Source organism: Gracilinanus agilis, chromosome 2 (assembly GCF_016433145.1).
Source record: "Gracilinanus agilis isolate LMUSP501 chromosome 2, AgileGrace, whole genome shotgun sequence".
Lineage (NCBI taxonomy): Eukaryota > Metazoa > Chordata > Mammalia > Didelphimorphia > Didelphidae > Gracilinanus > Gracilinanus agilis.
This window is the reverse complement of record NC_058131.1, coordinates 691212771-691225543: the sequence shown is the minus strand read 5'-3', so window position 1 is coordinate 691225543 and position 12773 is coordinate 691212771. Positions and strand designations below refer to the sequence as shown.

Genomic DNA, 12773 nt, shown 5'->3' with positions numbered 1-12773 from the left:
AAAATATATATGTCCACTCATTTGAGTCTCACAATAGCCCTATGCTATTGATGCTATTATCTGCATTTCACAGATGAGGAAATTGAGGCACAGAGATGTTAAGTAATAAATGGCTAATGCTGAATTTGAACTCAGGTCTTCCTGATTATAGGTCCTGTGCTTTATCACTGAAATAGATGATTGATAAATATTCCTGTTCCCTTTCTGGCATTGGTGAAACTAGAAAGGCCTAAGCTGGCACTGTGAATAATTACTGGTTACACTCAGGTGTTGTATGAGCCAAATTTGTGGAAAGATGTGGCAAAATTGAGAAAATTTCAGAGTAGTTCTTTAAAAACCAATATTCATAGAACAAAGAATCATACAGATTGAGTTATGTAGACTAATCCCTGCCCCTAAGGAGCTTACCATTTTAGAAAGTCAGCATTTACATAATCATGCAGGAGGTGAGATTGGTTGGAGAAATGGAGTAAGAATGTAAGCTAATATGTAAGTATTCACATTGTATACAAATCAAGGTAAAGTGCACCATAGGAAGATGACTAGAGAGACCTCCCTAGTAAGAGATGAATGAAAAGTGGGGGTATAACATTCTTCTTTTGTGTAGAAGAAGTATCAGGTAGGATTCTGGAAGCCTTTTAAGTAATGGGAGAGAAACGACCTACCAGACTGTTTGAGGCCGAATATTCTAGATATATGGACAATTTGTAGTTGAGGTCAGAGTAGTGTTGTGGTCTATAGAGGCTGTGAAAGAAAGTTTAAGCCATGTTGGTAAAGCACTTTGAGACACTGATATTTGATTCACAGTGAGGTAGCAAACTGGGACAGTGTAGGACTTTTAAATGGAATGATTTAAATTAACGTGAGGATGAAAGATTATAATTGGAGTGGAGATGAGAATAGATTTATTGGCAAGAAGGAGGGAACTCTAGTGAAGGCAGTGTTTGTGGTAGTTTTAGAATCAGACTTTTCTCACTTGAAGGTCCTTGGAGATTATCTAATTCAACTCTCATTTTACTGCTGAGGAAGCTGGGGGTCAAGTGATCTTCGTAGTAATCAGTAGGGCCTGAATTAGAGCCCATGTTTCATGACTTTTATTTGGTTCAAGCAGACGATGACAAATGAACCAAACTGAGGAAATAGTGTCTAGAAAAAAAATGATTTGTCAGTTATTTAGACTTATAGAATAAAGAATAATACTTAGTTGAGATTTAATCTCCAGGTGTTGGAGGTCAGTGAGGTGATGATATTCTTCACTATGACAATGGAGGTTGGGTATGCAGGAGATGTAGTAGAGAAAAACCCATCTCCATCTCATAGGATTTTGCTTTTCTTTCTTTTTTTTTTCTTTTTTCTTTTTTTTTTTTGTGACAGTGATTCTGGCTTCTTTGTAGATTCTGTAATGAAATCAGTAGTAGTTACAAAAGATTCCCCTGTGGGAAGAGAATGTTTGTAATAGATGGAAAGCAACATAAGACTAATAGCAGGGCTGAAACATGACGTTCAAAAGTATAACATCTGTAGGTCGATGTTCCTACAGGTGGGGTGTCTTCCATTAACAGACCCAGCTGGCATAGATTATTGCCTGTGCTGGAATAGGTCACATTTTAATTTTAGTTCAATTTGTAAATATCAGGGAGTGATGTCTAGTTTCATACTTGGTGATAAAAATAAATTTTGAATTTCCCACTTAGAAAACTCAGTGATAGTGCATGTCTTCTTTTCTTTCATATTAATCTTGTTTTACCCATTAGTTTGCAAACATTTTCTGAAATTCTGTATTTAGAAGGATGTCTCTTTATAGGTGATTCTAATTATGCTCAGACTTCTTTTTTTTTTACTTCTTTCTAGTATTCAGTATAGTTTTTACTTATCTTGGGAGAAATAGTTTTAGGTGAAATTCAGGCATTGGTTCTACACATAGTGCTTATTAGATTTGTGTCAACTCATTTTGGAGTTAAAGCAAGCAAGTTTAGTATATAAAGTGAATAATTGCTATTTCTCTTGTGGCATTGTTATCTCATTTGAACCTCATAGCATCCCTAATAGGTAGGTATTCTATGGATTAATGCTTTTGTTTACAGATGAGAGGCTTGAGGTTTAGAGAGGTTAAGCAGCTTGTCTATGATCATTTCATTAGTAAGTGTATGAAATGGAATCTGACCCTGTACTTTTCTGACTCCAAGTCTGGTACTCAGTGATCTAGGACTAACATTTGAAGATCAATATCTGTGCTCTACTTAGCATAGGTTTGTGATCTGTGAGCATACCCACCCTTGCAGTCACAAATGATGCTGATTTCCAACCCCTCTCTGTATTAGTAGATAATTTTATGAATTGCTATGAACAAAAAATTCACTACCTCATTTTGAGAATTGACTTCGCCGCATTTAGCTGGTCTGGCCTTAGAGAATAACTTGTCAGCATCCTGGAAGCATATCTGCCATGGTAGGAACTTTCAGAGCTTGTGTTAAACTAGCTGACAGGCCTTTGAGAATCCAGAGTCACTGCCATGCTTTGAGGAATCTTTGGATTTGTGTTCCATTAAACAAGGAACCACATCTATGACTATTCTTTTTGTTTTCAGAATATTTTCAACTATTGAAACTGACCTAAATATTTGCCAAATAATATTTGAAACAAAATATGTTACCCATCAAACCCATTCCTTTGGTTTAAGGCGAGAGACTTTGTTTTAGTTACAATATATCTAATATAGTGTAACTTGAAAAAATACTACTTTGTCCAAAATGTTTCAGTGTGTTAAATGTATATTACATAAAATTAAATCTCTTGGCAATAAAAATGTTTTTCATATTTTTTTCATTTTCTTTAGAATGTTACAGTAGATTGTAAAATAACATCATCCTCAGCTGGAGAGAAACATTTTGAGAAAAGTCCCACTAAAACCAGGCACCCACGGAAAATTGACCTAAGAGCTCGGTATTGGGCATTCCTTTTTGACAATCTTCGACGAGCAGTAGACGAAATTTATGTTACTTGTGAATCAGATCAGAGTGTGGTGGAATGTAAGGTAAGGTTCATTATGAGGTCTAATGCTTCAGTTTAGGCCGTCTACATTATTCTCTTGAATATTTTTGAACTAATATTGTCAAGGCATCCCCTGTATCTTATTTTGCCTCTTTACCACTTAAAAACCCCCAATATTAGTTGTGTCTATTAGAAATTACTATTTGTCTTTTGGTTTGGTGCAAACCAAGATAATGGCTTAGTTTTGAATCCTCCCTTCTCATGAAAAAGCATATTCATTTCTTGAACTAGCTTGTTATGACTTTCCCCATTCAGTTTTCTATAAAGCTGTAATGGCTCCCTGTAAGATGCAATGGATTGAAGTCAACTGCCTGTCATAGTATTATTTTGTTTTGAAAAATCTTAGCTGCATTCTCCATTTCTGCTATAGGTGGCACTAGCGGGATTCTGTCTGTTTTCACATTCTTTGGTTTCCTGTTTAATGTCTTAATTATACATTGTACCCTTTGGGCTGAGATAGTTATCACTCTTCTAATTCACTCTGCTGGGAGAAAAAGTGAGATTGATGGCCAAGCATAAACAACGTCTGGGTGGGATGTCATTGTAAGGTGTGTTTTCTAATTTTAGATAATCTTAAGTTTGTAGTGGATATTAAACAGAGAACCAAAACATAAAAATTCAGTTGTGTGATCCTTTTAATAAGTATAAATTATATACTATATTGCTTTATGATGAATAAAACTATCATAAAAATTGAGAAAAACCAGAACAGTAGATCTTTACGGAAATATTAGGGACAGCTTTTCCTTTTACATTAAACATGAATAAAAGCTCAACAAACTCTGGAAATCATTAGTCAGTCTTTGAAATAGGGTCTAAAGTGAACTCACATCTTATCACAGGAATCTGTTTTTCCATCTAAACCAAGAACAGCCAAATTACATTTGAAATTAGTGTATAAATATCAAAAGCAGGTTTCAGAATGAACAGTAGCTACAAGTTTCCAAATTGGTGGCTAAATGACCACATTTTAATGTTTTTAGCACAGAAAATGTTTTATGCTTAAGAAAAATGGTCTATTTTGAAGTAGAATCTGATTCTTGGCTTGCAGAGATCTCATCCTCATAATCATAATTGGTTGAACAGCCCACTGTGTTGTACTAGCAATACTTCTATCTTGAATTGAAACTGCAGCTATAGAGTGAGATGTGTCCAGAATTAAATTGGTGGAAGAGAGCAAGCTAGATTGCATTTGGGAAGTAGGGCAGCGTTTTTTAAGGACCCTAGCCTTCTCATTGGAACTAGAACTTGTCTTTTTTTACATCAGTGTTCTTCTGATGCTGTGTGGCTACAGACTGGAACTATCTATATTACTGTGGCTGAGTATCTACATTTATGAAATAACAGATTCTATGACATGTTGAAGAATTGAAATTTGTAATATAATTGATAGCAAATTAGATTCATTCTCATATTGGGAAAGTTGTTTCCTATCTTCTTTCCAGATTGCATTTGCTCTACCTGGGATTCTGACCAAACATGGTAAGGCTTCAATGGATACCTTGGAATCCTAGAACCAGAGAAAGTTTGGGTAATCTATAAGATGACCCAGAGAGAATTCAGCCTAATAATTTCGTTTTGCAGATGAGGGAACAGTAACCCAGTGAGAACATTGAATTGACCAAAAGGTTATATAGCCTGAGCTGCTGAGCTGGGAATTGAACTCAAGTCCCTTGATTGCAAGTTCAGAGCTCTCTTAACTTTTTCACTGTGCCTTGGTGGTGCTAGGGCTAGTCCAGAGTTTCAGATTATTTGTCATCTATCCTTATAGACATCTTCAGTCTATTTCTGACTCTTAGCTCAGTGTCTGGTCCCTAGTAGATATTCAATTAATAAATGCTAGTTAACTGATTAGCTGGCTGACTCCTGATTGACCTCTTGTCCACTGAAATAGGCCAGTCCATTGCATGAGAGGCCATGGAGCCTAGTGTGTAAAGCCTGGCCTGGGGACTGAAAAGGTCATGGTGAATCCTGCTACTGACCCTTATCTGTGCCCCTGGGCCAAAGTCTCTGAGATGGCTCCATTTCATTATCTCTGAAGAAAGCGATAAGAATACCTTGCCTCTAGCACTATAGTCTTGGCAGATTACTTGGACTGGTGGGTTTCACTTTGGTGTTCCAAGCTAGTAGGAAAGGAATATAGCCAGCCCCTTCTTTGTGGAATATGAGGATTCTTTGAGACAACCTGAACAACGTAGGAAACAAAGAAGAACCTATTTTCAGGGCTCTGTGCAGATAAAGAATTGACATCACAGAAGTTAAATAATACTTTCAGTGAAAATTAGCCATCTTGATTTTCTTTTGGGAAAATTCTTCCTCCCTTTTTAAAATAGGATCTGTAGAAAAGTCGTTGTTTTCATTGTGCATATATCAGAGGCATTTCCTTTGAAGGAACTCAAACTATTAGCAATAGGCAATAAGGAGCTCTCTGTCATTGGGCAGCTTTGCTAGCACCTGGCATTGCAAATGAGCTAGTTTATGGAACTGATAACTCAATCAGCATGCCTTAAGAACCTACTGTGTTTCAGTCTTTCAAGTGTCTTAGAAATGCCAGTTGTCATTGTTTGTAAACCAGGCCTGAGGATAATGTGCAGATAATCAGCTAATAAGAATTCTTTCTTTCCTTCCTTTACCATGTTCTTCCTTTCACCAGTCAAAGTGTCATTCATATGTGCCTCTCATGGCTTCATGTTGCCCTCTTAGGACTTTTTTCTCCCTTCAATGCTATTCTTAGTGTTTGTTTGAAAAATTATTATTATTATTTTGTCTTCAGATCATTTTTTCAATTAAAAACATTTTTCCCCTTTTACTCTCTTTCCCTAATTCATCCTCCTCCCCACCAAAGAAACAAAATGAAAACAGTTGTTAACTACTATATATAATTAAGCAAAGTCTACATTCTCATTGACCATATCCAGAAATGTGTGCCTTAGTTGTTGTGAATTCTTCTTCTCTCTGTCACAAGGTGGGTGATGTACGTCTTTATTCCTCTGGTATCAGGATTAGCCATTGCCTTGGTAAAGTTCTCACATCTTTGTAAGTTGTTTTTCTTCATCATATTGTTATGATATAAATGATTATCTTAGTTCTGGTTTCTTCACTATTCACTCAGTCAGTCAACAAGCATTTTATTTAGTATTTATTTTGTGCCAGGCCCTGGGCTAAGTTCTATAGCCCAAACAGGCCAAAGTCCTGACCTGTCAAGAGATCGCATTCTAATGTTGAGGCCACACATAAATAGCTATGTACTCCACACTATATATGCCTAAATGGTAAGTTCTGGGGGAAACAATGGGAAGGTTTGGGTTGGGAAGAGGGTCCTTTCACTGAAAGTAAAAAATGAGCTCAGGCTTGAGGGAAGCCAGGAGGTGGAATTGTGGTGTGGGGGCAGCCAGTAAAAGACTCAGATGGTGTAGAAAGCTCGACTGTCTAAATCAGTGGTTCCCAAACTTTTTTGGCCTACCGCCCCCTTTCCAGAAAAAATATTACTTAGCACCCCCTGTCACATACTATCACTGCCCCCTTACAGTAATTCACTGCCCCCAAATGCACCTGTGGCCATCACTGCTACCCTGGATCGCTGCAGCACCCACCAGGGGGCGGTGGCGCCCATTTTGGGAATCACTGGTCTAGAATAAGGAATACCAAAAATGGGAACAGATGAAAATGAAAGTATATTAAAAACAAAAGGAACTCAGCGCTGAAGGTCTTTAAAAGACCCAGAGGATTTTTTGATTAATCCTGGAGGTAGTGAGAAGCACTAGAGCTTACTGATTCAGGGGTGTGATGTTGTCAGATCAGCACTTGAGATGCAGCTGGGAGGGATTGGAGATAAGGGGATTCACCAGAAATGTGAAGCAACAGTGCAGGTTTGAGGTGCTGAGGGCCTGCAATAGGGTGGTGGATTTTGTGAGTGGAGAGAAGCGGGGCATAGATGAGAGGTGGTGAAGTAGAAATAATGAGGCTTAGCAATAGGTAGAGTGAGTGTATGTGAAGGTCCAGGCCTTGGGGGACTGTGAGGATGGGGATGCTCTTGATAATAATAGCAATGCTGGCAAAAGGGGAGAACTTGAGGGGGGTTATAATAAATTCACTTGTAGACATGTTGAAGATGTGGATGGTTGGACATCCAGCTTAACATGTCTTATAGGAAATTGATAACAGGAGCGAAGAGGTCAGGAGAGAGATTAGGGCTGATTAAACAGATTATCAAGGGAGATACTATGGACAGAGAAGAGAAGAGGACCCATGACTACACTTTGGGGGACACCCACAGGTAGTAGGTATCATAAGGAGGAATATGAACAAAGGAGACTAAAAAGGAGCAGTTAAATAAGTAGAAGAAGAACCAGGAGACAGTAGCAAACATTAGTAAGAAGAGGGCAATTCACTGAAGCAGAGAGGGCAATTTGTTAAGTTCATGTATATCTTCCAAGTTTTCCCTGAAATTGTCCGTTTTGTTATTTCTTATGGCTCAAGAATATTCTATGGTATTTGTGTACCATTTGTTTGTCCACTGCCCCTAGTTTCCAGTTATTTGACAACCCAAAACAGTGTGTGTGTGTATGTATGTATGTGTATATATATGTATATATATACACATATAAACTTTTTTTAAGACATTTTGGTCCTTTTTTCTCCGTCTCTGATCTCTTTGCAGGATTAGACTTGGTAGAGGTTTTACTCTGTTACAGTGTATGCATGGTTTAGTGACATATTTGGGTGGGGAGAGGGCATTGTTCAACCAAATTGTTTCCCAGAATGCTGGACCAGTTAGGTCCACCAGCAGCACATTAATATGCCTATTTTTCTGAAACCTCTCCAACAGTTGTAATTTTACTTTTTTTGTCAGCTTCACCATTTTATTGGACATGAGATAGTTGCTTTAATTTGGGTTTTCTAATTTTTATGATTTGGAGCATTTTTTCATATAGCTATTAATGGTTTGAATTTCTTCCCTTGAGAATTGATCATTCATATATGTTGGCCATTTATCATTGGGAATTGACTTTTATTTTTATAGATTTGAATTTTTTTCTTAGATATTTTGGTGGTGAGAACTTTTTCAGAAAAAATTTCTGCAAAGATATTTTCCCTTGAATACATGTTTCCCTTCATCTTAGTTGCATTGGTATTATTTGTGTAAAAAAAAAATTTAAAATTTTATTTAGTCAAAATTGCCTGTTTTGTTTTCTGTAATCCTTGATATCTCTTACTTGATCATAAATTCTTAGAATCCCAAAATCCAAGTTAATTTCTTCCTAGCTCCTCCATTTGGTTCATAATGTGGCCTTTCATATGCAAATCATGTTTCCATTGGTATATCTTGGAGCTTGTTTTGGTATATAGTTTAAAGTTTTAGTCTAAATCTAATTTCTGCCAAACTGCTTTACGGTTTCCCCAGCAGATTTTGTCAAATGATAAGTCCTCTGCTCAGTTTTTAAACACTAGGTTACCAGATTTGTTTGCTTTTGCATGTTGTGTACCTCTTTTATTCCCCTAACTGTCATTCTGTTTCTTAACCAGTACCAAAATGTTTTTAATAATTATTACTTAGTATTGTGGTTCGAAATTTGGTGCTTCGCACTTTTTTCATTATCTTTGAGGGTTTTGACCTATTGTTCCGCAAGTAAATTTTGATGTTGTAATTTTATAAAATAATTGTTAGGCAGTCTGATCTGTGGAATAAATTGTTATTTTTATGATTTTAGCTGGACTTCACATGAACAATTAATGTTTCTCAAAATTGGGTCTGTGTTTATTTTTGTAAAGAGTAATTTTTTTTTTATAAAACTCTTACCTTCCGTCTTGGAGTCAATACTGTGTATTGGCTCCAAGGCAGAAGAGTGGTAAGGGTAGGCAATGGGGGTCAAGTGACTTGCCCAGGGTCACACAGCTGGGAAATGTCTGAGGCCAGATTTGAACCCAGGACCTCCCATCTCTAGGCCTGGCTCTCAATCCACTGAGCTACCCAGCTGCCCCCTGTAAAGCGTATTTGTAGTCGTAGTCTTATAGTTCCTTTGTGTTGTGGAAGGTAGACAACCAAGTGCTTAAAAGTCTTCTGTTTCATTAAAGATCCATTTCTTCCCCCTACCTCCAGGATTATATGGGCAGTTCCTGCTATAACTTGGCACCACATGATGCAAAATCACACAATAATAACCATAGGTCTTATGGGGGAAATGGAATTAGGATATCAGTCTCAAAAACTTCATTGGTGATCCCCTAAAGATAAAAACTGAATAAAAATGGTTAACCCAGTTGATACCTGTTAAATTGTTAAGAAATACATAAAAACTATAATAAATAGTTGAGGCATCCTCCATTTCAGGCTTCTGCTCTGCTTGCACCCTGGCTTGCATGGTCTGGGAAGGTAAGGAGTGTGTTGGAAGTGAGTGGATGGGGGACCAGTAATGAGGTTACTGAAAGAGTGTATGGAGGGAGATGAGGGGGAGAGGGCCTTGGACTGAATTTTGCAGTGGACAGCATGCCCATAGTTATGGGATGTGTGATGGATAGTGAATCAGCAGATGAGAAGGAGCAGTCAGGCAGGTAAGAGGAGAACCAGGAGAAAAGAGAGTTGAAAAACCAAGTGTCCAGAAGAGAATGCGGGCAGTGTCCAGTGTGGCAGAGAGAACTGAGAAAAGTCCCTCCGATTTGTCAGTTCATTAGTAATTTGGTAGAGAGTGGGTTCATTTGAATGGCGTGACTGGAAATCCGATGACAAAAGTCGGGAATAAATGAGAGGAGAGGAAATGTCTGTGTTTGCATTTATTCTCTAGCTATTCATTCTGTACAAACTCAGCATCCATGCTTGTTGACTCCTCCTTGAGTAGAGCTTGTTCTGTATTCTGTATTTTTATTCTCAGTGATCAGTCTTCTTTCCTGGAGCTTCATCTAAGTCACACCCTCTACAGGGAAGTATCCCCCCAAGTCTCTGTTCTGGGCTCTCTTCTTTTCTTCCTCTATACCAGTGGTGGTGAACCTACGGCATGGGTGCCAAAGATGGCATGCAGAGCACTCTCTGTGAACACACACACACACACTGCCCCAGAGTTCATTACTAGAAAGGCCAAAGGACTCAGGCAGAGCTGTTCCCCTCCCCCTCTCCACAGCACCTGAAGACATTTTTCACATGCCCCACCCCTCTACCCAGCAGCCAGTGGGAGCACACAGTGGGGAAGGTGGGCAGCTCACAGGAGGCAGAGCTGGAGGGGAGTGGAGCATTCAGACCACTCCCTTCTCCCTCTCTACACTTTCTGAGGACATTCCTCACTTCACCCTCCCCTCTGCCCAGCAGCCCAGTGGGAGCACTTCCTCCCTCCCCTGGGTAGAGTAAGGGGGGTAGGGCCCACCCAGCACTCAGTGGGGATAGGGCACTTGGTCTCTGAGGGGTTCGTGGCACTCAGTGTGGGAGGGTTGGGTAGGGGCATCTCTAAAAGGTTCATTATCATTGCTCTATACCCTTTCCCTTGGTAATTTCATCAACTCTTCTGCTGTCTATGCTGATACTCAAATCTGCTTGTCCATCTTTAAAGTCTCCACTCTCTTCCAAACTTGCATCTCCAGCTACCTATTGGATATTCTAAATGGAAGTCCCATAGACATCTTAAACTCAGCATTTCTAAAATTGAACTTACCTCTGTTCCCAAGTCACTACTCCCTGTTTCCAGACTTTGCTGTTATTGTTGAGAGCACCACCATCCCCTTCCCAGTCATGTAAGCTTTCAACCTAAGAATCATTTTTCAGTCCCTCATTCTCTTTCACCTCTCATATTCAGTCTCTTGCCAAATCCTTTCTGTTTCCTTCATGATCCCTCTTGTATATACCCCCTTCTCTCCTCTGACACTGTCACCACCATGGTGCAGACTCCCATCACCTTATTCTTGCACTAATCCAATTACCTGCTGGGGGGTCTGCCTACCTTAAGCCTCTCCCCCATCTAGGTCAGCTTCTATTCAGCTACCACGTCAATCTTCCCAAAGCACAGATCTGACTGTCATCCCTCTGGTCCTCTCTCCAGCTCTTCTGGGCTTTTTACACCTTACTCTGTCTCTGCTATCTTGGGACACTGGCCTCTTTGCTGATTCTTGAATAAGACACTTCATCTCTTGACTCTGGCCACTTTCTCCTACCTGGAATGCTCTTCTTCTTCTCTTCCTCCTTCTTTCCTTGGATTCCTTCAAGTCCCAGGTGAAATCCTATCTTCTAATCTCTTTCCTCAAGCATTGGTATTTGGGTCTCTACTTAGCTCAAACAAAATATGCAATATGACTCAGTTTAATAAACAAACATATCTTCTGTAGACTAAACAAATGTCTTTCCTTATACATGTATTGGTATTTTTCAGATGTATTTAGAAACTATTAATAATATTAAAATTCATTTAAAAATGTTAATGAATTCTTGGTAGCTTTTTTTTGCTCTATATTTTCCCAATAAACAGTATTGATATATTGCCATTATCATATGGCAGTCCATAAAGACTTTTTATATTTAAAAAAGGGTCTGCATAGTTGGCCAAGCCCGGAACCACTCTTGTTTATGTTACTTGGATCTTGTTAAAAAACCTAACATCTCAGGAGTGTCCATCGTGGAAATAAAATTTTTACTGCCACATGGCTTTGGATCTTTTTTAGTTATGGCAGACCTTCCATTTTAATAGTAAATGTAGAACTTTTAGCTGGCAAAAAAAAAATCTGATCAGGCCAAATCGTAAGGGATTTTTAAGGAACAAATTAGAATACAGAATGAAATTAGTCATTGCATTAAGATGTTTCCCTTAGCAAACAGAAAGTTATTCAGGTGACCCACTGGTGTGTATTTTGGAGATATTTACTATAGTGCAAGTAGATGGTATCCTATAGTTGTTTTTAACTTATAAGTTGTGATATGGTGAAAAATCTTAGTGCCTAGAACATAGGTGCTTGTTGGTTTGACTTAACCTGACCTTCCTATTTAGAAGCTTATATCAAAATGGATAGAAGAGGCTCTTCAGAGCTGTGGCTTAAAATAGAAAGCATCTGTGGTGGATTTATTATTAGGCCTTTAGGAAAAGTACATAGTGGACATTTTCTTTCCAAGTGGGCCGGGTTGTTCTGAAAAACTAGCAACACTGAAAACTTACCTAGAGTCTTGGAGAACTCTCACTCATACACAGATTTTCTTTTGTTGGAGCTTTGCTTGCTACCTGATAAAAGTCTCCATTGCTTTGGCACCATCAGGTATATTCTAGTACATGAACTACTATACGTAAACCAGGGAGCTCTGTGGATGTCCTGGGCCCCAGGGCCTAGGCACCAGTATTGTGTGTCAGGAGGACAAAGGGATGGCGCCAACCAGCCTGCTGTATGCGCCAGTAACTAGAATGAATTACAAACCAATCGAATCCGTTGCAGCCAATTGGTAAACTAATTGGTAATTTTAGCTGTACATCTATATGTCGTTATCTGGATGCCTGTAATGTTGCTTTCAGAGCTACTTTTGTTCAGCTTCATCCTGCTTGACAAAATGGCCTTCATTGCTTTAGGGAGAAAGATGTGCATCAGTGAGTATGGGGCCGCTCCAGCTGCTTGTCTTGTTTGTATTCCCTTGTTCGTAAAACATGACTCAGATTACAGCTGCGTGGTAGTGCTCTGATCCCTTCTGATAATGTTGAGCTAAACATTCCTTAAAATAGGTTGTTTAAGCCATCAAATATACTTTCTGTGGACCAACTGTA

At 38.8% G+C, this 12773-nt stretch overlaps 1 protein-coding gene across 1 annotated transcript in view; it reads left to right on the top strand.

Annotated features, from left to right (window-relative positions):
• SCAPER (S-phase cyclin A associated protein in the ER) overlaps positions 1–12773 on the top strand; it is a 388867-nt gene that overhangs the window by 17488 nt on the left and 358606 nt on the right. Inside the window, exon 4 of the mRNA XM_044660293.1 lies at positions 2837–3034. Coding sequence (XP_044516228.1) covers positions 2837–3034 — 198 coding nt within the window. The remainder of the gene's footprint in view (positions 1–2836; positions 3035–12773) is intronic.